The following is a 25,687-nucleotide window of genomic DNA, read 5'->3' as shown; positions in this document are numbered from 1 at the left end:
TGGCGAACACAGCGGGGTGGGCAGCCGGATGAGGAAAGACCAGCCTTCTTTCTCGCGCTGAGCCTGGTTTGGGCCTCGCTCGAAGGGCAGGCCTCCCTGAAAGCCAGCTTCGGCTCCCCCCTGGGGCTTCTCCTCCTGGTTTCTAACCAACCCAGCAGTGCTTGGCAGCCAAGGCAGCCCCCAGGGATGAGGCAGCAGCCCCAGGGTTCCCTCGGGGCTCTGGGCGGGGTATGGAGCCCAGGAGACCAGGGAGGCAGGTGAGGGCACTGGAGGTCCCAGCCTGGCCAGAGGGTCCATCAAGCAGTGGATCTGAGGCTGTGAGGTTCTGGTACCACCTATCAGGACTGGCCCTGTGGGCTTTGAGCCAGCCTGTGTTGCTCAGGGCGGCTGCCCCAGGGAAGTGGCTCAGCAGGAGAGAGGCCCCATGCTGGGTTCTTAGCCAAACCCTTAACACCCCTGCCAGAGGATGGATGGGCGGGCACTGCAGGCCCTCAGCAGAGCCCCTTAGTTGGCTGGGGGTGGGGCACTGGCAGAGAGGAAGGGGCCTGGATCTGCAGGGCTTGGGAGTAGCCCCTGGCTGGCCCTAGGCTTGCCATTCACACTGTGGCACACCCACCCGTAGCATCAGATCTTGTAGGAATTGCAGGACCTCGGACCCACCCTGTGTTTCATCACAGTGCCCGGACCCCTGAACACACTGCCCCGGGCATACGTCAGTCTGTGAGGGCCGCCTCCGTCCCACCCGGGAAGTTTGTCACAGTTGCAGATTCCTGCCCTTTCCAGACCACGGTCGCTTTCCCGTGCATCTTAGTCAAGATGTAATTCACCTGCCATAAAAGTTACCGTTTTAAGCTGTACAGTTTGGTGGATCTTAGTGTGTCCGTAAGGTTGTACAAACAGCACTGCTAGGTCCAGAATATGTGTATCGCCCCGAGGAGAGACCCCCTGCCCCGGAGCAGTCACTATGCATCTCTAGTGCACACAGCTTGCATACTTTGCATTGTGAACCTTCTCGCTTCTTACGTGATTTTCATTGTGGTTAAAAATTCTATAGCATGAAATCTGCCATCTCAACCATTTTTAAGAGTCCACGGCACTCATGTTGCCTTGTACGTGCCTTGCTGTGCACCATATTTCCAGAAACTTTGTTTTTTATATATATTTTTTATTTTTAGAGAGAGGGAAATGAGGGGGGAAAAGAGGGAGAGAAACATGGATTGGTTGCCTCTTGCACACCCACAACTGGGAACCGGGCCACTGTTAGGCATGTGCCCTGACCTGGAATCCAACTCCCCATCCTCTGGTCTGCAGGCTGGTGCTCAGTCCACTGAGCCACACCAGCCAGGGCTAGAAACTTTTTCACCTTGCAAAACCGTGACTCTCTACCTGTAGCTGGCTTACATCTTTATATCCTTTCAAACATCTAAGTCCTCAGAGAGCAGAGGTCCATGTCAGGCCCTTCGGAAAGAGCAGGAGGGGCAAAGACAAACTTAAGAGGGGGCAGGAATGCAGCCCCCTGCAATCAGAAAAGACATCCTGCTCACTTGCCACAACGCGGGCATGCGCAATGACATGTTGGCGAGTGCACGCCGCGTGAGTTCACCTTTGCCCTGGGCGCCATGCAGCCCTGGGAAGGTGCCTAAAAAGTAAATAGGGGCACGTCGAACTCTTTTTTCCTATGTATTTGTGTTAAAATGCTGCAGGGTGTGTTCCCACTAGGATCAAATCAAAGAAACCAACTGAACTCCAAATTCCACGGCAGTCGCATTCAGAAAGTCCTCGTGTTCACGCCAAGCGGCACTTTGCTTTCCTGGGCACACAGCTCTGTTCACAAAGCCCTCCCACGCTTCTCCAGCAGATTCAAATGGGCAATCACACTGCATGTTTGTGTGTGTGTTTGTGTGTTCATTAAATAGCACAAATCTATGAAAAATACCCCCACAGTTAATTTCCTTCCCTTTGGGAGTTTTTGGACTCCTCTGGATCTGAAGACAGGCAGCCAGGTTGCAGACATTCCCCGTGACCCACGCAGGCAGTTCTTGCTGGCATTTTAATCATGAGGCTGGGAGTGGGTGTCTGGGGACAATGACATGACAGGATTGAAGATGTTCAGCCGCGCTCAGGCCTGGAGAGCTGGCCTGTGCTTCTGCCCACACACAGGCCCAGCTCAGCCATGGCTCTGAAACCACCAGGCAGTGCAAACAGGTGTGCCCAGGTCGGGAGTGCGCCTGACTCATCTCCAGGATTGGCTGCATGCTGGGCTCCATGGGGGACCTGGGGATGCTCTGGGCAGAGCCTCATGGACTAGAGGCTCAGTCCAGGTAGGAGGAGATGGCACACACTCGCACACACAGCACACGGGTGCACACGCAATGGAAAAGTTGTCCTCAAGGCCAGGGGAGCTAGGCAGCGTTTTGAATAGTCAAGGGGCAGAGACTAGTGTCTGCTGCACCCTGAACCATGGCTGCATCTGGAAAAGCCGAAACCCAGCCAGGCAGCCCCTGCCATTTCCCAGCATGGGACCTAGGCCCTGGTAGGCAGGACTCAGAGGGCTGTCTGCTCTGGCTCTTCCCTAAATCTTGCCTTTCGAGTCCAGCCCACCTCTGTCTGTGTCCACTCAAGTCCTCTGGTCCAAGGCAGCTTGTCCACCCTGCTGCTCGCTGCCAAGAGACCTTTTCTGCACTCTGGTGAGAGCTGTGGACAGTTCCCCTGCAGCCAGGAAAGTTTGGACTCCACAGAGAGGGGTCTACCCAGCCTCAGCCCACCCTGCTTTGCCACAGCCAGCCTTCGGTGCCCGTCTAAGGGCCTCCTCCAGGAAGCCCGGCCAGAGGCAGGTCTGGTTTCCTGTAACACCCCATCTCTGAGCTGTTCGGTGGCTTCAGGGCCTCCCTGTCTCCCACACAGGGCCAGGCACACGTGCTCAGGCAGCAGCTGTTCTTAAAAATCACAAATAAGTCCACTCCTCGTGTGTGGTAGTCTGCTTGTACTTTTAGTGTGAGCCCTGCACGAGTTTGATTTTCACGCTGCCCTGTGGGTGGCAGAGGCCATGGTGGGGTAACATTCCCCCTCGGTGGGTGAGGGCCTGAAGCAGCATGCCTCAAGCTGGCCGCTCAGTCTGGAGGCAGGCGAGTGGCCCAGGTGACGACGGTGGTGTCGCCGTGCAGAGGTGGTATAGCGGCACGGCTCAGAGTGGAGGCTGAGCTGGGCCTCCGACCAGCTTTGTATCTGCGGTTGTTTTTCCATGGCTGCTGTAACAAACCACCACAAACTCAGCAGCTTAAAACAACACGAAGCCATCGCCTTACAGTTCTGGAAGCCAGAGATTCAAAACGCTCTCTCTGGGCTGATGATGAGAGAGCGGCAGGGCTGCGCTCCGGTTCGGGGGCTCCAGGGGAGAATCTGTTTTCGAGGCTTTTCCAGTGTGTGGAGGCTGCGTGCATTCCTGGCTGGTGGCCCTGTTTCATCTTCAAAGCCCGTGACAGCTGGTGGAGTCTTTGTCACATGCATCACTCCAAGGCTGGCTCCCTGCCCCCCCCTCACTTGTCAGTACCCCGTGGTGGCCCTAGGTCCACCCAGAAAACAAGGATAATCTCTGTACCTTAAGGTCCTTCATTTAATCACATCTACAAAGTCCCTTTGCCATATCAATTCACATTCGTCTTCCAGGGATGATACTCTGCCTCCCATAGTATCCTTCAACTTGACCTCTGTGCTTTGGTCTCCTCTATGAAATGGAGGTAAAGTCCCCACCGACCTTGTGGGGTGTTGGGAGAGTCAAATTAGCTCACAAGAGCCAGCAGAGCCCAGCACCCAGGAAGCGTTCAGTAAATGCTGGCTGTTGGCATCACTTCACATTTCGGGAATCATCTGGGGTCCTCAGCAGAGGGCTTAGCAGTGGATCTGTGGGGATGGATAAAGGCTGGTTGAGGGGCTTGTTAGCTGTCTGCCCAGTGAGGGAAGACGCAGCCCGGAACCCAGGTGTGCAGAGTGTGTGTGTGTGTGTGTGTGTGTGTGTGTGTGTGTGTGTGTGTGACGGAGAGAGGCGGGGGGTGGGGCACAGGGGAGGACACTGAGATGGGTCTCTGGTCCCACCCTTGAAAGCTGCAGAGAGAGTTAGACCGGCCCTGGAGACCATGGTACAGGCCGAGGGAGGCAGATTCCAAGCTGAGAGAAGGACCCCAGTGCCTGGAGACATGTCCCCTGGCCAAGAAGAGATCGAGGCTTTCTGGGGCCACAGCCTCTGAGCTGAGCAGCTCTGGTTTGACCAAAGCGGGTTCTGAAGGCTGATCCCTCTCATCCCAGATGAGAAACTGGAGATTGGTTGTAAGCTGGGGGCCGGGTTTGGCATGCCATTACCTGGTCCCCTAGATTTTCTAGAAGGAAGACTGGAGGTGTGGGGAGCCTCCACGTGGAACCCTTGAGAGGCCTCCTCTCCCTCCCCAGCTGAGGTGGCCCCTCCCCTGAGAAGTCAGCACCTCAGCTCAGCCTGACCTCCAGTTGGACAGCACTGGCCTCCCCTGCAGCCTGTCCGGCCAGGACTGGTCAGACCATGGAGAAGGGTGGAGCTGTGGTCGGCGCTGGCTTGGCTGACCCCCCCAACCACGTGGTTTTCCTTGACCCCTGGGCCACGCTCTTCAGCATGCTCATCATGTGCACCATCCTGACCAACTGTGTGTTCATGGCGCAGCACGACCCTCCCCCCTGGACCAAGTATGTCGAGTGAGTATCTCCAGCCGGCCCCTCCCTCCCGTCCTCTCCATTCAGTCCTGCGGCCCCTAAAGGCACCCCTGAAGAGGGCTGGGTCCAAGCTCAGGGACTCACTCACTGCGGGGGGTGGGGGGCAGCCCCTCCTTTGCTGTTCCCACTCCTGCCAACTTCCTGCTGGGAGTTGTGCCCTCGGGAGGGCACAACTTGATGAAGTTTCCTAAAGAGGCCTGACATTGGAAAAGGCTCTGAAATACTAACAGATAATACTTGATTGAGCACTTAGTGCGTGGCAGGAGATGCCACAGGGTAGCACACCTTGTCTCTTGTAACCCTCAAGGCAGCCCAGGGGGTAGGCACGGCCCTGTCTGTTGGCCAGAGAAGGAGGCAGCATTGGAGAAGGAGCTTCCTCAGCAGCGCTCGGCTGGGCGCTCTGGCCCCCAGGGCTACCCCAACCTCACACCACGCACACTCTGCTTCGCTTTCCCTGCAAGTCCTGCCTCCTCTAACCATTTGCGTGCTTTTAGAAAACCACTTCTTATCTTCCCTCCCCAAACAGAAGGCCCTTCCCCACAGGTGCTAAGCAGGTCTGATAGGCCCTTAGAGCTCATGCTCCTGTGTCCAGGAAACCAAAGTGGCTCACCTGGCCGCTGTCCCTGGTCACAGACGACCAGCAGTGCCCGGGCCTGCACCCAGGTGCTGAGACCTGGGCCACAGTCCAGCATCCAGGCTTCTGACGTCCTTCAGCCCACCCCAGGCAGAGGGAACAGCACCCCCAACCCTGCCTTTAGTGTAAGAGCATCAACCCCTTTACAAGGTCAAGATAGACACCTGTAGTCACCTACCGTGTTGGCAGTGGAGGATGGACCATGCTCTCCACACTAGCTGCTGAGGACCCTCCAACAAGGCTGAGAGGCCATGTCTATGGGCGTCCTTACTGTCCCACAGGGCAGGCCCAGTGGCCACTGTATGCCTGTAGACGTGAGCTCCCAGGGCTGGGTGAGGAGGTAGGTGGAGGGTCTTCTCACATCAATAGAACCGAGAAAGAGAAGACGGAGGGTCACGTGGGCACATGGCAGGCCCTCCACGGTGAATAAACAAATGTGAAGGTGAGTCCGTCGGCTGGAGGTTCAAAGCAAGGCTCCAACCCTTGACTCCCAATCTGCCATGGGGCCTTGCAAAGAGCCTGCTATGAGGGAGGTGCTTGCAGAGAGCCCATTTGAGGGAGGTGCTGCCCAGGACTGGTGCCACCTGGGGAACCTGGCCCGCAGGCTTCCACCTCCCTGAGGAACCTGCCTGTCTCTTCTCCCCAGGTACACCTTCACGGCCATTTACACCTTTGAGTCTCTGGTCAAGATACTGGCTCGAGGCTTCTGCCTGCATGCCTTCACCTTCCTCCGGGACCCATGGAACTGGCTGGACTTCAGCGTCATTGTCATGGCGTAAGTACGTCGCTCGCCCACTGCACCGTGCTGTGCCACACCAGGCCGCACGGAAGGGCAAGTGCACCGTCCTGTGCTCAGCCCTCCCAGCCTCCCCGCTGCAGTCCGCCTGCTGCTCTGCAGGGGGCGGTGTAACAGTCCACCTTCCCACTGTGGTAGGAGGAAGGTGGGGTAGAGACCCCAGCTCATCCTGGCGGGGAGAGACGGGTGCACAGTAGCTCCGGCGGGCTGTGGTGATCAGGTGCACCGCCTCACCTGTTGCTCCCCAGCAGCCCCGAGCTCGGGGGACACTTGAGATTCAGGTTGAGCACCTCCGCCCTTTCCACCAAGGGAAACCAGCATCACAGCTTGAATCCCTGGACCACTGCAAACAGTCCCCTGGATTCCAAGGTGACTAAGGATGAAATTACAGTAAGGAGAGTGAAGGAGCCTAAAGAAGTGGCCGGCACGCCCTGGACCTTGGGCCAGGCCCCCGCAGGTTGTTCTCCCCACTCATAGACTCCGAGTCTGGCACCCTTTGAGGCACCCGGTCAGTGGCATGATCCAGTGGGTCCTCACACCAGCCGAGAGGTGGACTGGACGGGGGTTTCTAAACCCCATTTTACAAATGAGAAAGGACACACGGGAAGCCCGCCAGAATGTCAACGTGACTCCTGGCTGGCGGCCACCCATGCTCAGGCCCCACCTCCTCACCGAGGAGGAGACCCTTGCCGAAAGACTGGGTTGAAGCATGCCACGTTGGATGTCTTGGGTGTCGGGTACTGTGTTCTGTGGAGACAACTGCTCGGGGCCGGCCTGCCGTGAGGGAGCTGTGGGCAGGGGCTCGGCCGTGGAACCCTTCCTGAGAACCCCAGGTGGGCGGAGAACCCAGTGCCCGCGGGGCTGGGCACCGTGCCTGGGCAAGGAGCAGAGCTGGTGAGGGTTGTGCTCCCTGCCCCTGTGGAGCGTCAGTCTCCCCACCTGTGAAAGGACAGTGTTAGGTTGGGCAGTATCGGAGGTTCAGTTCAGCACCCATTTTGTATGATTCACAGATTCACAGAATCCACCTATTTATGGCAAAGTCTTTATTTTTTTAAATTATTTATTGAGGAGAGAGAGAAACATTGATTTGTTGTCCCACCCGTTTATGCATTCGTTGGTCGATTCTTATATGTACCCTGACTGGGCATCGAACCTGCAACCTTGAAGTATCGGGGACAATGCTCCAGCCAACTAAGCTACCTGTCTAGGGTGACAAATTCTTGTTTAACCCCAGACATGGGCAGCTCTGAGCTCAGCCATGTGCTGAGGGAGGGAAGAGAAAGAAAGACCTGCTGATGAGCTAGATAGAAAATCCAGTGGTTAAAAAGGACACCAGAACTGCTGTTTCTATTTGACAGGTAGGGAAACTGAGGCTCAGAGAGAGGCTACCCCTTCCCCCAAACCCTGTGTAGATTTAGGCCTGGGCAAGAGCTGAGGGAGCCAGGGAAAGAATAGTGGGAGAGGCGGATGCAGAGAGGGGGGTTGGGGGGTTGGGGGCAGCCTGCGTGGCCCCACAGACCACGTTCCCAGCCAAGAGCAGCGGGAGCCACTGGGAGTTAAGAGAAGGGAGTGACGTGGTTGGATTTACATTCCGTAAAGATCGCTCTGGCTGCTGTGTGGACAGGAGACTAGAGGGGCAGGGCGGAAGCAACAGAGCCATTAGGGGGCCATTTTAGTAGCCAGGAGAGAGGGGCTGGTGGCTGGGCCCAGAGTCCCCATGGAGCAGGTGAGTGACACAGTCAGAGTCTGGATAACCAGTGAAGACAGGGTTGACGGAGACTCCGAGGCAGTCTTTGGCTCGGGCAGCTGCAGGAATGTGGTGGTTGCCACTTGATGAAATGGAGAAGAATGGAGGGAGGAGCGGGCTGCGGGAAGAAGGGAATCAAAAGTCCGGATTGGAATGTATTAAGCTCGAATGCACCCAGGGTTAGATAGAGATGGAGCCAGCAACGGGATTGTCCAGTCTGGAGCTCAGGCTGGAGGTCTGAGATAGAGATACAAATTGAGAAGCCATCAGGATGCAGATGGCATTTAAATCCAGGAGATCAGATGAAATTATCCAGGAGTGGGCGAAGCCAGAGAGGAGAAGCCGCCTGGGGACTGGACCGTGGGACGCTCGTACGTCTCTGGGTCAGGAGCAAAGAGGATGGAGGGGAAGAGACTGGAGGGACCTGCCAGGAAGGGTGGAGGGAAATCAGGAGAGCACAGCGCCCCAAAGCTAGAGGAGGGGTGTGACCCAATCTGCAAGATACCACAAGGTGGCTGAGTAAGGTGAGAACCAAGGCTGGACAGACAATGTGAATATTGCTGATGACCTTGACAAGACAGGTTCCAGTGGAGTGGAGGATGGACACCTGATTACAGAGGGCTCAGGAGAGGGTGGGGAGGTGGAGCAAGTGTAGACATCGATTTTGTGGGGTTTGCTATAAACACGATCGAAAACAGGGTGGTGGCCTGAGGGAAGATGAGTGAAGGGAGGCGTCTCTGCAGGCAGCCGGGCCGTGGAGCATTCGGGAGAGCAGGACGTTTGATGGTAGAGCTGGGCGGGGTAGGGGATGGATTGCAGGAGTGAAGGCCTTGCACAGGTCCAAGGGCTGGAAATCCAGGGCCAGGTGGGGCGTTACTGTTAAGAGCAGGGAAGGCAGAATTTCAGGTGGAGATGGAGGTGAACTGATGCAGTCGATGATGAGAGAAGAAATTTCTCTTCTGATTGCTGCTATTTTTTCTAAGTGATAAGAAGTGGGATCATCAGCTGGGAACATGGGTCTGAGGAGAGGGGGAGCCAGGAGGTTCCACTGACCTGGGAATGGAGTCGTGTGGATGCTGGGCCCAGGCTCCAGGGGCCTAAAGCGAAGGGGACAGTGATCCATGGCCCCTGAGGGTCCAGTGTCACAGGAAGGGGGCTTGGGAAGAGAGGACACAGTGGCCACCCAAGCCATCCCTACTGTCCCATCTTGGAGCCTGAGCAGGACAGTTTCATGGCAGTGACCCCCCAACCCTCAGAAAGACGCTGCCCTGGGCCCCTTGTCGGTTGGTGGGAGTCAGACTCCGGCCTATCCCATGACTCTGGGGGTGCTCAGCGTGGCCTCAGGCCCTTAGCAGGTCTTCCGGTCCCGTCTCAGGACAGAATCCCAGTCTCCATCCCCACCAGATCCCACAGAGCAGGTGTGCCCTGCCTGCCTTCACTCTGGACCAGAGCAGTGGTGACAAAGCCAAACGGGGCCTCAGAGGCCACCAGACTATTTCCACGTCTGCCAGCCTCTCGAAGAAAGGGCCTGCTCACTTCCCGTAGGCCGGGTGGACCCACTGGAATGCCAGCTTTGTGCTCTGGGGCTGGGTTGGCCTGGCGCCTTTCATTAACAGTGATTCGGCTTTATGAAAACAAGTAATTACTGCCATGGTGATGCAGTGCAGTGGTTCAATAATGTGGGGCTCTTAGGACAATCAGAAGAGTCTTAAGTGGCAGAAAAGTTGTGTTTCCATGAAACTCCCCACCCCATCTCCATTTTATGGATGGAGAAACTGAGGCTCAGAGAGAGCCTTCACTTGCCCAGAATTACAGAATGAATCAGCAGCCATGCTAGGACTGAAACCAAGTCTCCTAGCTCCTAACCGTGAGAGGTCCCCCAAGTCTGATGTTTCTGGCTGGGTTTTGACTTGATCCCCCACCCCCACCCCCACCTCCACCTGGTTTAGAGGTTGTGGGAGGGTTGGAGGGGGGCTGGGCTCAGCTGGCAGCCCTCCAGCCAGAGTTCTTCCTGTGGCCCCCTCCCAGCTGGGCATTACCTGCTAGTTAGCACAGCCTCCCACCATCTGGGGTTGTTATGGAAACCAAACCTGGAGGGGAAGGGGGGGAGGGCAGGGAGGAGAGGGTGGCAATCACCGCAGTAGCTGGTGCTGAGTGTACCCTCTGCCTGGCAGCCCAGGAGGGGCCATCTGCATTGAACGGGAGGCTGCACATCAAGATCTGGGGTGGAGCGAGAAGGTGGCCCAGGTCTGCCCTTCCTCCTGGATTCTCAGCCTCCAGCAACGCTCCCTCTGCACCGGGGCTGGTGGGATGGGGTGGAATTCTCACCCACAGCCCTCTGCTCTTTCCAGGTCAGGACCCACGATCCTACCGCAGCCATCTGCCCCTGCCCAGCAGCTGGGCCCTGGCAGCAAAAGTCCTGTAGCATGGCTCAGAGGAGCACTTTGCCATCCCAATAGGCAGAGCCCCACCTACCTCGGCTGAAGCTGGCCCTTTGCCAGACTCGGGTCTCTCCTGCCTGTCCACACTCCAGGGCCCCAAGAGAGGCCTCACTCAGGGTCTAAGGCCCCAACCTGGGAAGCAGCCAGGCCCCAGGCCCTGGGCTGAGTAAAAGAGGCAAGAGCCCTCATGTCGCAAACATGGTCACAGACACCCCTGCACTCACGGGTCTGCACCCAGCCCCGTGCCCCACTTGCAAGACTTCCCCCTCCTCAGGGTCACTCCCATGAGTGTCCTGACTTCACAGACACACGACCACTGGCCCCTCTCCTGTTCTCAGCCACTTGGCCTGCTTTGCAAGCCTGGGGCAGTACACGCCTCGGGATCTTGGGGTCCCAGCCTCCCTGTGCTCAGAGCCAGCTGCAGAGGGGGTAGGTAATGAGTGCTGGGCAAGCCCTGTCTGTGCTGGGGACCCTAAGGGGGTGGGGAAGGCAGGTTCCACACTGGGACAGGCACGGACAGGCGGAATATGCGTCACAGGAGACTCCAGGAGACAGACAGGGTCTGGAGGGGACAGGAAGGGAAAAGCAGGGACAGTTGGTTCCCTCTCCGGTCTGCGCACTGTCCCGCTCACTCCCTGGACCCAGAAGAGACAGCCTGGGAAACCATGTCCAAGCAAGAGAAGCTCTTCCCCCAGGCCACACCCACTCAACCAGCAGCAGGAAACGGGGCTCAGAGAACCCCTGGCTTCCGCGGGATGGCGACATTGGCAACGTTGCAGGCTCAGCTTGCCAGTCCTGGGGCATCACCATGTCTGGACAGAGAGTCTGAGTCTGAGAGAAGCATGTGGAGCAGAGGCCAGGGGGCTGAACTGCCAGAGAGAGCAGGATAACCATCCACAGTTGAGAGGGAGCACGGGCCAAACTAAGGAGTACACATGGGCCAGAACGAGGAAAGTGACTTCTGCCCCCGCCACTAGGTGGGGCTGCTTCTGATCGCTGCCCCCGCAGGGGGTCAGTCAGCTGACGTGAGTCCGGGGCATGAAAGGGAACCCCGATGTGGCCAGAAGGAAAGTTCTGCTGACTTCGCATCCCCGGAGGGACGGAGTGAGTGAGGAGGGAGAGACATGGTCCTCAGGGCCCCAGGACGGTGGCCGGGCCCCACGAGTGGGCTTAGGGGGAGCTGGTGTCCTCCAGTGTTGGTTAGAGCTGGACCAGACTGGATCCCACTGGCCCCAGGATGCCTGCCAGTACTTCCCTGTGGACGCCCACGGCAGCCGGAAGGCAAATGCAGAAGCTCTGAGTAGAGTGGAGGGCCCGGAGGCCCAGGCCACCTGGCAGAGTGAGGCGGGCTACAGGGCCAGCCCACCCCTGGCACTCAGGCAGCGTCGCTGGGCTGACGCCCTGGGTCTGACATCACCCAGACGCCAAGTCAGACACACTTGGTTAAACATCAGATGTCCTGAGTCCGCTGTCCTTTGTTAAACATCAGACACCTTCGGTTAAATGTCAGACACCCTGGATGCGAAGCCTTTGGTTAAATATCACAAGTCGCTTGCCATTGTCCCAATGGCCCTGGTCACACTCTGTCCCTCCATCTCTCAGACATCCTGGTCATGTGGGCCATCCACATGCGTCCTCATACTCTGCTTGGGCCTGACCCTGCCGCCCAGAGAAGACTCCTTCCACCTAGGCCAGTGGAGGCCTCTGAGGTCCAAGTTGTGGGCGGCAGCCCCGAGGCCACTCAACCCTGCCCAGCATCACTGAATCCAAGCAAACCCTGAGGGCTGCTCACCTCCGGAGGTCGCTCCTACTGTGGAGACCCAGGGCCATCCTTAAGGGATACTGAGAGTCCTGGGGTTACCCTGGGATGAACTCATGGGGTAGGGGGTGGGGTCTCCCTGGGATCCCTCCTCCTGCCTTTAGCTCTTCTTTGTGGGCCACTGCCCGGAGCGTTCGAGGGGCTGGATGTGCAGGCAGCCTCCCTGCCCATCTTCCAAAGCATCGGTTTGAGAATTCTGCTTCCCCCCTGGAGTGTGCTAGGGCTCCTGAGCCACCGCTCACACAGACTTGCGGCTGGAAAGAGAAAGGGTGCAGTCCCAGAGACCCAGCCACACTTCTGAGACGGTCTCAGCCGAGGCTTCAGGGTCCCCTGGTTTGGACGGAGCAGCCAGGCACAAGTGGGTGGTCCGGGCTGCGGAAGGTGCAGGATCAGAAGCCCACCTGCTTCCTCGCTCACCTGGCCGGGGCCTCCTGAAAGGGTTCCCTCTTCACCCTGTGGTGCCCACAGCCTCAGACTCCGGTCCCCAGTGTCACGGAGAGTGTGGCAGGGTAGTTGCCTCCTGGCACAGTTACTTCACGGGACATCACCAAGAAAGCGGCCTGGGGCTTGCCCTGCGTCCGTCCTTAAGGCACCGTGACTGAGCTGCCTGTGGCGGGAGGGTGGAGATCGGGAAGAAAATCTGGGGCAGGCCCTGGGCCATCACATCCTGCCCCATGGGAGAGGGCTGGTAGGGGTTGTGGCGGGGCGGGGTAGGCTGAGGGGCTGCTTTGTAATTCCCAATAACTGTGGTTTGACTCTGCAGGTATGTATCAGAAAACATAAAACTAGGCAATTTGTCGGCTCTTCGAACTTTCAGAGTCCTGAGAGCTCTAAAAACTATTTCGGTTATCCCAGGTAAGATGCCCAGGTTTGCCTCTCAGATCTCAGCTACAAGTGACTCTCTCTCTGTCTCCCCTCCCCACCCCCCACCTCCCATGTGTCTCCCCTTGGCGTGTTGTCACTGTCTCGTGTGTGAATTTCCCTTGTTACAGATACACAACTGAATTTGTGGACCTGGGCAATGTCTCAGCTTTACGCACCTTCCGCGTCCTCCGGGCCCTGAAAACTATATCAGTCATTTCAGGTGAAAATCAGGTTAAACGCCAAGGCTGGAGGGACTTTCCAGCCACCTGAGAGTCAAGGCGACCTCAGGAAGGCCCCTCGAATGTGCCTGTCACCAGAATACGTTTCCCAGAGCTCGAGTGTGGGAGCCATCGGCGGTGGACACCGCTGTGTCCTCAAAGCCCCAGTATGGGCTTGAGGCCGCCCACTCCAGCAAGGCCCACTCTGACAGACACCCGGGGACACACAGCACCCCATGGCAGGTCCTGGGTTGAACCCAGATTTGTCCCCAGGTAGCGATTCCTTCCCCAAACTCAACTCAGCTACTGTCATAGCTAAAAGCTTGTATGTGAATCGCTTCTACCTGAAGCCTCATCCTCCAATGAGGAAATCACGTATATCCCTGGAACAACAACAAAAAGAGAAAACTCCGGCCCAGCCTCTCATGGCTGAGTGCCCAGCCCTGCCTTGTGTCCCCGAGGGTGATCTGTGCAGAGCAGGAGCCCAGCCCCGTGCTGCAAAGTGGAGTGTATTCTGCGGACAGGTGCCATCGGCCTTGGCGTCTAACAGCCCTCGCTGCATGGTGCGGTAGAGGCGTAGCAAACGGCGCATGGGAGCCTGAGGGAGAAATTCTCCTCGACGGATGTTGGCAACTGTACCCGGAAACCTCCCCAGGCCAGGCGGCTTCTAGAGAAAGTCCGTCAGCCCCATTGATTCAGGAAAGCTCCCAAAAGACTTCCCGTGATTTCAGAGCCCAGGGGCTCTTATAGAGCCCGTTCTGAATGCAGCGGCTCTGAGAGCTGGAGAAGACGCTTCTTTTAAGAAAGCAACTGGAGACTGGTTGCATGCCAGGGATCCAGAGAGGGGTCAGAGCTGAGGGAGGGCTGCACCCACTTCTAATTTGGAAAGCTGGTGGGGCCTGGCCCCCAGGCCTGCATTTGGCTGCCCCCAGGGAGGCAGGGGTCCTGCTCTGAACCCCCTGCAGGAGTTCAGATCTCCCCCCACTGTGGCATTATCTATCTTGTAAGAGGACCCTCCCCTTATGCTGTATTCACATGACACCTCAGAAAGTTCCTCCTGCCCTCTGAACCCACTGTGGGGTGTGCACAGGGGCCGTGTGTCCCAGATCCCTGCTGAGAGCCAGTAGCAGGAGGGACAGTCTGTTCCCATCCACTCCCATGGAGCTGCCCCACTGTAAGAGGTGACCTTTCCCTCGTCAAGCACATACATGCTCAGAATCCTCAGGGTCCGTCTGCTGGGGTCCCAGGGACAGCCTCACAGCACACACCTCACAAGAGAGGGTAAGCACCCTTGACCGTAGCAGTTAAGGAAAGGCATGTTCCAGTCCATTTTGTAAGACAGGCTGACAAAGGAGAATATATCTCAGCCCTGGGGAAAAGTAGGAAGCCCATCGATCTCAACCCACCTCCTTTGGATCTCTTCAGGGTGCCAGCAACCCAGTGAAGCAGCAGAGAGCAGACTCTGAAAGCGGACATTAGGAAAATGTTGTGGTCAGTATCATGGAAGGCTCCATGGAGGAGGTGTCTCCTGAGCTGAGTCTTGCATAGCCTTGGCCCTCTCCAGACCTTAGTCTCCTTCTCCATAAAGTGGGGGCGGAATAGTGTAACCATTGGTGTCTAGGGTGCTCTGCCTAACCTGTCAAAACTTCAGTGGCAGGAGGATTTTTCATTTGGTTTCCCAGAACTCGTCCCTTCCTGGGTCTTTTCAGAAAGAATTCCTTTATTTCTTCGGAATCATTCTTGCCGGAAATGGACTCTGATGTTTAAGTTGTTGGTCTGTGCTCACCAACACATTGTCCCCACGGGCACTGTCCCCACAGACCAAGACATGCCTTGCTGGACCTTGAACTGGATTCTTTAGGCCAAAAATGCTTTAGGCTAGCCTTGTGACAGAGCCCAACTTGAGTGGGCAAGCTGCTGCCCACCATCCCTCACTTTGTCACCCACCACCCCCATGCTAGGGGCCAGGTCTCTGGGCCCAGTGGGCAGAGCCAGAGTGCCCACTGTGGGGTCCTAGCACCTCCACAAGACAGGAGGAGTTCTCGACTGTGCGGGGCTCGTGAATCCCCCCACCACCACCACTACTCCCTGCCCGGACCCCTGCGAGGTCTACCCAGGTGGTTGCCAACATCTGCCGGGACGATTTCCACAAGCGCGCTGAGTGCCTCTGAGCCCTGGGCAGGCGGCGGCATGAGTGGCGGCGAGGCCGGGACTTCCTCTCCCTCCGCCACGTTTGCCCAGCACTGCCTCCCTGCCTCTGGGTCACGGGCACAGCAGGCTCAGGCACAGCCGCCACGGGTGCTCCTAACACATTAACCGGCTGGACGATGGATGGATGGAGCTTAATCTGAGATCTGGCCGCCTGTGGGGGTGGGGTGGGGGAGGTGGACGGGGCAAGGGGTGCAGTGGAGGGGCAGGGCCCCTTGCTCCCCATGCTGTGCTCCAACTTCTTGTACGGCAGTAGCTCAAGTGTCAGACCGAAGGTGTCTACACGTGCTTGTCTGTCACCTCACTGTGTGGCGCTGGCTTCTGCAGGGAGCTGGGCTGGGCAACTAACAGATCACTGCCTCTCCGCTTTGGGGAACAGGATGGTTGGGAATGAGCCCCAGGGGCACAGAGCAGAGGAGGAAAATGCAATATAGGTCAACCTCTCCCCTGCCCCTGAACCTTTCCCAGAGTGGGGTGGTGGGGGGTGTCACCTGACCTGGCCTTGCCAGACCTGCCCCTGCAGCCCCCGGCACATGAACTAGATCCTCCACCAGGAATGGCCAGGTCCCTCCCCAGCACAGAATCAAGGCCAAGGCCCCTCCGTTGATGGGAAGAGGCCTAACCATGATCTCCTTAGGCTACATTTAAAGGGACAGGCCTGGCATACCTTGGGGGCAGAGCCAGAGGGGGACAGGCTGGAGTTTTTGCTTCCTCAAGAAAACAGCATTTTCCACCCTCCCCCCGCCCCCCAATTCACATGTGTGGCTAGGGGAGAGCACGGAGAACGGGAAGCCCTGAAAATACCCGGCCAGACGGACTCCCACCCCAGGGGGGTCAGGGCAGGATCTCAGCAAAGCAGAGGGAACCTTTGGTCTGAAAAGCCCACAGGAGGCCTCCTTCACGCTGCCCCCACCTCACAATTGTCCAGGGGAGCAGGAAGCAGGTGGCAGGGGTGAGCCCTGCCTGCTGTCACCTCCCACAGGCCTGAAGACGATCGTGGGGGCCCTGATCCAGTCTGTGAAGAAGCTGGCCGACGTGATGGTCCTCACGGTCTTCTGCCTCAGCGTCTTCGCCCTCATCGGCCTGCAGCTCTTCATGGGCAACCTGAGGCACAAGTGCGTGCGCAACTTCACGGAGCTCAACGGCACCAACGGCTCCGTGGAGGCCGACGGCCTGGTCTGGGAGTCACTGGACGTCTACCTCAACGATCCAGGTGTGGATTCGGCAGGGGCCTGGGCAAGGCTTTACAAGGCCTCGGGGCTGGGCCACCGCCCACACAGGCCTTGCCACAGGGCAGGCCTCCCTCCAGGATCTTCCCCCAGAGATGCAAATTGAGGGCCTGCCCTCAGGAGTTCCCAGGCTAGGTGGGGGGATGAGGCCGAAAGGTTGGGAAGGATGGGGGTTGATGGAAAGCCAGACTGGAGCAGCATCTGTGACGCTGGGAGGTGGGCCTGACCCTGGAGGACAGGAATGGGTGAGGAGACCGTCCTGCCTACAGGGACAGGAGTGTTTGGGAAAGGGTGGGTCACGGAGCTGGGGGAAGCTTACGAGGCTTCAGGGTGGAGGCCCCCCGCAGCTTGGTGTGCACCTTCTCGCCTGACTGCGGGGTTCCTTGCCAGAGTGTTAATTCCACGCACATGCTCCCCAGAACCCCGTGAGGGTGATGGGACAAGCTCGGTGGTTGTCCAGTCATGTGAGCCCCTCTCGTTTCCCTGCCCCATGGTTGGCACTGCCATTCTGTGGGCTGATGGCCAGTGTGTCTCTTGGCTGGTGCCACTGGGCTGAAGTGCAGGGAGTCGCTGTCACAGGCCATACCCCAGACCACCAGGGCCCCGAGGGCTGGGGTGGTGTCAGGGCCTCTCATACACCGCAATCCACTTCAGGAAATGAAGCGTAGACAGAAACTCCATGAGGAAATTTGCACATGGTTCAGCTGGGGCCACACAGCAGTGGTCCCAAAATTTCACACCCACCAGAGTCCCCTGGGGGCCTTCAGGAAACACACGACTGGACCCATCCCCGGAGTTTCTCAGTCAGTAGAGCTGGGCGGGCAGAGGCACTTGGAAAGTTACATTTCTGTCCAGTTCTCGATTAATGCTTGACGCTGCTGGTTTGGGGACCAGACTCTGGGAACTCCTGCCCAAGACTAAGGCAGGTAGCAGTGAGTGATGGGGACTGAAGGATGGCCACACGGAGGAAGGTTCTGGGCCGCACCTGGTCCAGCCCCAGCCCTGGCGTAGGGAACCAAAGTATGGCCCAGTGACTGGCAGGCATCGCTTCCACCACCGAATGCACAGGGAAGTGAGTCCAGACAGAGCTGGGCTGTGACACAGCAGCCAGGCCAGAACTCTGCCCAGACCCCTGCCTCCTAGTTCAGGGCCTCATTGGCCCCTTGAATGGCACGAGGCAATGTGCAGAAGCTCCCTGTGGGGACTTCCTGAGCTTTCGGAGAGTGTTGGGGACACTGGCAGCCAAATGCCTGAGGAAGAGGAGGAAGGCCAGGGAAGTAGCCAGAGTTGCCTCAGGCCTGGCAGAGCAGAGGGTGGGGTCAGGGCAGGGGCAGAGGGAAGGTGGGAAGACCACCGATGCCTCCACCTCTTCATAGCCTGGGTGCAAGGCAGGAACCCAGGAGTCTGGGCCACCACGCCCCTCACTGTCGGATGTTTCTCCTCCAGAAAACTACCTGCTCAAGAACGGCACCTCCGACGTGCTGCTGTGTGGGAACAGCTCTGACGCCGGGTATGTGGCGACCCCAGGGGCACGGAGGCCTCCCCATGCCTCCCTTCCTGCCAGGTGCCCAGCAGCTCTCCAACCCTCTCCCGTGACAGGATATAGCTGCGAAGTGGGTGCGGATCTGCAGGGAGGGTGAACAGAGGCCTGAGAATGGAGTGGCACTGGGGTGTAGCCCAGGAGGCCCTGCAGGGCCCCCTACCAGCTCAACCCTGGCTCCATTCCCATCCAGAAGCCCTCCAGGGCTGCCCCTTCCCACTCAGCCCTCTCCCTCCCTGCAGATCCATCCTTCAGTCCAGTCTGGAGTGAGTATGGCCTCCCCGGCAGCCTGGACCCTCCTGCAGGGCATTCGGGCTCCGGACCTACGCTGAGTGTGGGACCCAGAGTGCCCACTAGCCATATGCACACCGGGGCTCGGGCCATGTGGTGGTGCCGTAGGTTGTTGGGGGCAGGGGCACACAGGCTCACCTGGTGGGGAAGGTCATCTGCATGAAGTTCCAGAGCCCTTCATGCTACTAAGAGATTGTCTCAGGGTCTGAGGACGTTGGCAAGGCACAGAGGCCCCTGCCTGTGTCCTCCCACTTGCTGAGCACCCAGCCCCCCGGCCCCTTCTCTTTCTCACGCACAGCAAGCATGCATGAGCATAGCTCAGAGCTCCTTCTTTGGAAGAGAGGCTGCCCCTCCAGCCCAGTGCACTGGGGGTCTGCCTCATTGCACTGGGTACACACCTGTGCAAATGCGCGGGTTCTGTGGGCATGGCCGGGCCCCAGCCCATCCACCCCAGAATCACCCCTCAGTCCCTTGGTCCAGCCTTTGCCCTGCTCCATCCCGCTCAGCTCAGCCAGGCCTCACTGCTCCCCCGCATGCCTACACTGGGTTCTCACTCCCTGTGGCAGAGGCAGGTAGAAGAAGAGACATGAGCCAGGCCCTCGGCACTTCCTCTGCGAAAGGAGAGGCAGCTGGGACAGCAGCGGGCTGGGGTGTCTTATTGGCAGAGAAAGGGGGATGACAGTGACCCAGGAAGGGGGAGGCACAGTATACAGTGTGGCAGAAGCAGGACTGAGCAGTGTGGCCCTAGGTCTGTGAGGCTCTGCCTCAGGGAGCAGTCGGGCATATGCTGGGCTGCCCGGGAAGACAAGCCAGGCCGGGCAAGGGTCTCGGGGACAGAGGACCCCTCACAGCATGAGACAGAGCCTGCATGTCTGGCTGCAGGACATGTCCCGAGGGCTACCGGTGCCTGAAGGCCGGCGAGAACCCTGACCACGGCTACACCAGCTTCGACTCCTTCGCCTGGGCCTTCCTCGCACTCTTCCGCCTGATGACACAGGACTGCTGGGAGCGCCTCTACCAGCAGGTGCGTGCGTGGGGGGGCCAGCAGAGGGACGCCGAGGACGGGCTCAGGACTCCGCTCCGGGGCCGGGCTGTACCTGCCCGAAGCAGCCCCAGAAGCTTTTCCACTGGCGGGTCAGGGGACTGGGGACCCATGCATCTGAGGGATAGGGGGCTCAGCAAACAAAGAAACTGTCTTGTTGCTAATGACCAAGTACCCACCTCTTTATATAGGACACTGTGCTCTGTGAGTGCGACACTCTCCACCCTATGTGATGGAATAGTCGCCTCTGTAGGTACATTTCCCCTGTTGACGGTGACATTCTGTCTCCCCCTGTGGGTGGGACGTCATCCCCTGGGTGTAGGTCATTTTCTGTGGGTTAGCACACCTCCCTCAATAGGTGGGACACTCTACCCCTCCCCAGAAGGGCCCCAGTGTGAATGACCTCTGCCCCCTCGCTCCCCTAGACCCTGAGGTCCGCAGGGAAGATCTATATGATCTTCTTCATGCTTGTCATCTTCCTGGGTTCCTTCTACCTGGTGAACCTGATCCTGGCTGTGGTCGCCATGGCCTACGAGGAACAAAACCAAGCCACCATCGCTGAGACAGAGGAGAAGGAAAAACGATTCCAGGAGGCCATGGAGATGCTCAAGAAAGAGCACGAGGTGGGTGAGCATGAGGCCAAGGAGCGTCCAGACCACGCCCACACCTGGTGTGGGGTGCCTGTAAGCATGGTGCCTGCTGGGGAAAGCTGTTCCCTATGACCATGGTGTCTTCTGGGTAAAGGTGCTTCCTATGAACATAGGGCATGCTGGGTAAAAGAGATCCACAGGGCCCTGGCCGGGTGGCTCAGTTCATCACAGTGCTGTCCTCTACACCCAAAAGGCTGCAGGTTCAATCCCCAGTCAAGGCACTTACCCAGGTTGAGGGTTCAGTCCCTGGCTGTGGCACGTACAGGAGGTAGTCGGTCGGTTTGTCTCTCACATCTCTCCCTCTCTCTCTCTTCCTCCCCCCGCCCACCCATTCTCTCTATAAAATCATTAAACTTATCATCAGGTAAGGATTGAAAAAAGAGAGACAGAGACCCAGTGCCCATGGACACAGTTATCCTGGTTGGGGGTGTCTTCTGGTGGGGTGGTGGGCATCCAAGGTTGGAGGTCTGAGCCAGCCCAGGAAATAGCCTCAGAGCAAGCCTGTGGGAAGCCAGGCTGTGGACATCACTGCCCATGCCACTACCACCAGCACCCGCTTTGGCCAGCCAAACCTTCTAGAAGATTCCCTGACCTCTAGTCCTGTCACTTCTTCTGCTCATGAACACCCGCCTCCATCTGTTGCCCACTCTCCCCTCCTTCAGGAGCTGCCCACATCAGCCACACTCTCCTGCTCCCCGACTTTGATCTTCCCAAACATCCTGGGTCTGTCTGAGACCATCTCTCCGAGATGCCCTTATTTGGGAGGAAGTGCCCAAGTCCACTTGCTGATGGGAAAACCCGAAACGCTGGGGGTTACGTAGCCAGTTTTGGCCTGAGGCTGCCTGGAGTCTCAGCGACCAAGACATCTTTTCTTCCACCCTTTTCCAGGCCCTCACCATCAGGGGTGTGGACACCGTGTCCCGCAGCTCCCTGGAGATGTCCCCACTGGCCCCAGTAACCACCCACGAGACAAGGAGCAAAAGGAGAAAACGATTGTCTTCGGGGACCGAAGAGTGTGGGGATGACAGGTTCCCCAAGTCAGACTCGGAGGATGGTCCCAGAGCAATGGCAAGTCCCCAGCCGTGGCTCTGACCATTTGGCAGGAGATGTGGTATCCAAAGCCCTTGTGCTAGGTCCCTGGTACAGTCACAGCCCCGGTGGCTGCTCCCCAAAGGAGAGTACCCTCGGGCCCCTCCCAGCCTTCCTGTTTCTCGTGGCCATTTTTGGAGTGGCACCACCCTGGGGACGGGGCTGGGAGACACCCCACTGTGTTAAGTGGTTGGACACAGAGGACAGGCAAATAGGGCTGAGGAGAAAGGCTGTTAGAGCCAGGCTTGTCTGCACAGCAGGAGCCTTCCCGCCTCCTTTCCCCACCCGCCCCTCCCTTAGCCCCACCTGCAGGCCCAGGTGAGCTTCAGTCTCAAAGCCCCAGAGGCACAGGCTCCAGGTGAGCAAAGATCTCAGAAGATCCAAGATTGCTCCAGCCCTGCGCCCCTTCCCTGAGTGCCCCTTCCCTGAGTGCCCCTTCACTCAGCCACCCAGACTCACGGGGCCAGCTGAAGCCCTCGATGCTCCGAGAAGCTGAGTTGGGGCTGATGCTGCAGGAGATGGGCTGGGAGCACTTGAAGAGCTGTCTTGGTCACGCCCCTTCTCCCTGTGTCCTCAGAATCATCTCGGCATCACCCACGGCTTCAGCAGGACCTCCGTGAAGTCACGTTCCAGGCGCGGGAGCATTTTCACCTTTCGCCGGCGAGACTTGGGTTCCGAGACAGACTTTGCAGATGACGAAAACAGCACGGCAGGGGACAGCGAGAGCCATCGAACATCCCTGCTGGTGCCCTGGCCCCTGCGCCGGCCTAGCACCCAGGCACAGCCCAGTCCCGGGACCTCAGCTCCTAGCCACGCCCTCAATGGCAAAAGGAACAGCACCATAGATTGCAACGGGGTGGTCTCCCTGCTGGGGGCAGGTGACCCTGAGGCCACCTCCCCAGGGAGCGGCCTCCTCCGCCCTGTGATGCCAGAGCACCCCCTGGACACGGTGAGCCAGCCCCCCGTGGTGCAGCACCAGGGCAGATCTGGTCTCCAGACCTATCACCAGGGCCGGGTTCAAAAATACTCACCAAGCATTTCCTGAGCACTGGGTGTGTGCTGGGTTCATGGGCGTGTTGTGGTAATAAACAGAGGTGATAGTTAAATGGTTAGCAACTGTGAGGCCTGGGCACCGAGACAACACGGTAGCACAGGACCAGGGTCCTGGAGGGGCTGCGTGTGCCAGGCGTCAGCCCCACAGAGTTGCTGGACCCCGCGCCCTCCAGAGGGAGAAGGGCCAGAGTGGCAAGAGGACACTTGCCAGATTTGGGGCAACAGTTTTTCACCAAGTTTGAAGTATTTCAGTGCCTTACACCTGGTGACTCAACTTTGGTGACTCAACCCAAGTACTGAGTCCTCTAGGAGGATGGAAGCGGAGCAGAGGGCGAAGGAGCCCCCATTTATCAGAAGGCACTTAAGCAGAGACAGGGAGGAGGCAAAGGTGGGAGCCAGGCTACTTTCTGAAACTTGGAGGGCTAGTATGGAAGAGTGGATAGCACCCAGGTTCTGGGGACAGACTGGTTTAGAATCCTGGGTTATGGCCGTGGGCAAGTTACTTTATTTCTGTGTGTCTGTCATCTGGAAAACAGATGAAAAATACCCATGTAAGGACCGTTGCGAGAATCAATGGGCTAATACGGGTAAAGCAATTAGGACGTGCATGAAGTATGTTGATGTTGTAATAACGTACTATCATTACATCATCGGCGGTGGGGAGGGGAGCATGGTCCAGGCCTAGAAAACAGCAAGTGCAAAGGCCCTGAGGCAGGAGTGTGCCTAGCCTATGGGAGGCAATGCCATGAGGTCAGTGTGGCTGGAACCCAGGGAGCACAGGGGAGAGGGGTCAGAGTTATTGTCAGAAAGGTAACAAAGAGGGCCAGGCCAGGCCAGGGAAAGCCAGTTAAGGGTTTTGATCTCTCAGCGCACTGATCTCCTGACAGACAGGTGACTGTCCAGTTCACTGTGGAGCATCCTTGCGGATCCCTGATCCCCAACACAGGGCCCAGAGAAGCCCACCCAGACAAAGGGCAGACATGAGGCTCAGACCCCGGTGCCCGCGGGGAGCTGGAAGAGGGCAGACTTTCTGAGGACACCAGGACAGAACAGGGAAGCACTCAGGAAGGGGGAGATGGGGCTGAAGAGGAACAGCACGTGGCCGAGCAGCCTGTCTCGCTCAGACTCTTGGTCTAGCCGTGCGTCTCTGCGCTGGTTAATACAGTCCTCTGTGCCTCCCTTTCCTTGTCTGCAAAGGGAAAATAAAGTTAACGTCCACGTCAGCCGGTTGTGCAAGGGCTAAAAGAGTTAAAACCTGCCCGATGCTTAGGCCAGTCCTTGCCTAATGTTCCAGTAATTATTATTATTATTATTATTATTATTACCTATTACTATAATGATTGAGCAGGAAGGAATCAAGACTCCAGACACATTGCAGAGTGCCTGGGGCCCTTACACCCTTTTGGAGCAAGAAGTCCAGGGGAGTGTCCCGGGAACCCACTGGGGGCAGACCACAGCCTCTGGGTAGACACGAGGAGGCCCCTGGCCATCACCTGTAGGGTGGGGTATCTGGGATACCCCAGGGATGCCAAGTCCCAGTGGCTTCGGACCCCTCTTCCTGTCCAGTGCTAGAGTCTCATCCTTGTGCAATCCGGTCAGCAGCCTGGGAGCTAATAGAATTTCCTAATCTCGTTAGGGAGAAAATCGTCTAGTTGTGCTGCACATGTCAGGAGGAATCCAAGTTCAAACACTTCATTATCAGGGGTTCTGACTTCACCCGTTCTCACTTCTGTAGGGCCCATTTGTAACCTTAAAGGGATTAGCTGGCCGAGGGGGTCATTGGCAAAGGTAAAGGAATTAGTAGACCTAGATGGAGACATTGAGAAGTTAAAGAGATTAGCAGGCTCTAGGCCCCTGGGAATGCCTTCTTGGCTCCTACTCAGTTCCCGGTGAGACATTTCTGCCCAGTTCTCGTTGGAAAACAAGCACAGTGTCGGGCACATGGTGGGTGCCAAATTAACATGGGAGGGCAGGGAGGAAGGGCCATCCCAACAGACAGCTCATGTTTCATTTATCCAGATTGGGGCAGGGAGTGACTTTGTCCGCCGTCTGCGCAGAAGTGCCTGTCCCTGAAGGCCACCTGGGGCTGGGTGGGGCATACCCAACAGCCACTCACTAGACTTTCTTCCTCTCCCGCCCACCCACCCACCCCATCATCTAGCAAGTTAGAGGCAGGGCTGGGACTCTAACCCAAGCCTCCTGATTTCCATCAGGCTGTGCTGAGTGCCAAGGGTTCCAGGGGTTGTAGCAATGAACAAAACGGACAAGAGCCCAGCCCTGGTGGAGGTTACATAGTAGTCCGGCAGACTGTTAACTGGTCAATATTTCCAGGTAGCAATACGGGTCATGTTATAGAAAGTTGCTAAGGGGAGTTTGGGAGAGGGGGCTTTTAGTAGGAATAATCTGAAAAGTCCTTCCAGCAGAGGTGACATTAAAGTTGGCAGATGATTTTAGGGAGCCAGCCATGAAGACGTGGGAGAGTGGCGTTTTAGGCAGAGGGGACAAAGTGCAAAGACTCTGAAGAGGCATAGCTTGACGTGTTCACAGGATGAGAGAGCCGGGCAAGACCAGGTGTGGTGGAACCCGCGGAAAGGGATCTGGAATGAGTTGGAGGAGTTAGGTGTTGGACTATGTGGAGCCTTGTAGGTGATAGAGAAGTTTGGATTTATTATGTAAGCTGGGGAGCAATGGGCTGGGGGAGCTGTTGATCAGAGGAGTATCATGATCTGATTTTTAAGGGACCCCCTTTCCACTGTGCAGAGGATAGGAGGAAGAGACAAAGAAGCCAGTGAGGAGGCTGTTCAGGTGGTTTTAGGAAAGAGATGATGAGAGCTTGCACTAGGATGGCGTATCCGTCAGCTATTGCCACAGTGATGCTGTGTAACAAACTACTCCCTAAGTCAACGGCTAACTACTTTTTATTCTCAAGCTCACTTCCCTGCAGGTGGACAGCAGTTTGGCTGGTCTAGGTTGGGCTTGGCTGGGCAGCTCTGCTTCAGACTTCACATTGGCTTGGCTCCCCACTGCGGGTTAGACTCAGGGCTGCTCCTCTCGCCTTCGCGCGGAGGCCCAGGCTGAAAGAAGGGCAGCTACCTGGGGAAGCTCTGTTCGTGAAGGATTACTGACGCACCAGTGCCTTGCACCAGTGCAAGGCAGTTGGCTTCTGTCCACATCAGGTCCACTAACATTGCATTTTCCAAAGCAAGTGTGTCATTGACAGGACGAGGAAGTTTATTCACTCATGCTGAAAGGGGAAAGAGTAAATGTTTGCTAAATGGTAACTCCAACTATCCAACAGTAAAGGAGGAGAGGAGAGGTTGGCAGAATTT

General features: G+C 57.5%; 1 protein-coding gene across 1 annotated transcript in view; it reads left to right on the top strand.

Annotated features, from left to right (window-relative positions):
* Positions 1–25,687, top strand: part of SCN5A (sodium voltage-gated channel alpha subunit 5) — a 77,880-nt gene that overhangs the window by 4,254 nt on the left and 47,939 nt on the right. Inside the window, exons 3-11 of the mRNA XM_037030611.1 lie at positions 4,630–4,719; positions 6,018–6,146; positions 12,938–13,029; positions 16,447–16,677; positions 18,140–18,203; positions 19,407–19,548; positions 19,992–20,189; positions 21,105–21,284; positions 21,883–22,254. Of these exons, the coding sequence (XP_036886506.1) occupies positions 4,630–4,719; positions 6,018–6,146; positions 12,938–13,029; positions 16,447–16,677; positions 18,140–18,203; positions 19,407–19,548; positions 19,992–20,189; positions 21,105–21,284; positions 21,883–22,254 (1,498 nt within the window). The remainder of the gene's footprint in view (positions 1–4,629; positions 4,720–6,017; positions 6,147–12,937; positions 13,030–16,446; positions 16,678–18,139; positions 18,204–19,406; positions 19,549–19,991; positions 20,190–21,104; positions 21,285–21,882; positions 22,255–25,687) is intronic.

Source organism: Sturnira hondurensis, unplaced genomic scaffold (genome assembly GCF_014824575.4).
Source record: "Sturnira hondurensis isolate 20B ecotype Veracruz unplaced genomic scaffold, ASM1482457v3 Scaffold0020787, whole genome shotgun sequence".
Taxonomy (NCBI): domain Eukaryota; kingdom Metazoa; phylum Chordata; class Mammalia; order Chiroptera; family Phyllostomidae; genus Sturnira; species Sturnira hondurensis.
This window is presented reverse-complemented; position numbering and strand designations above follow the sequence as displayed.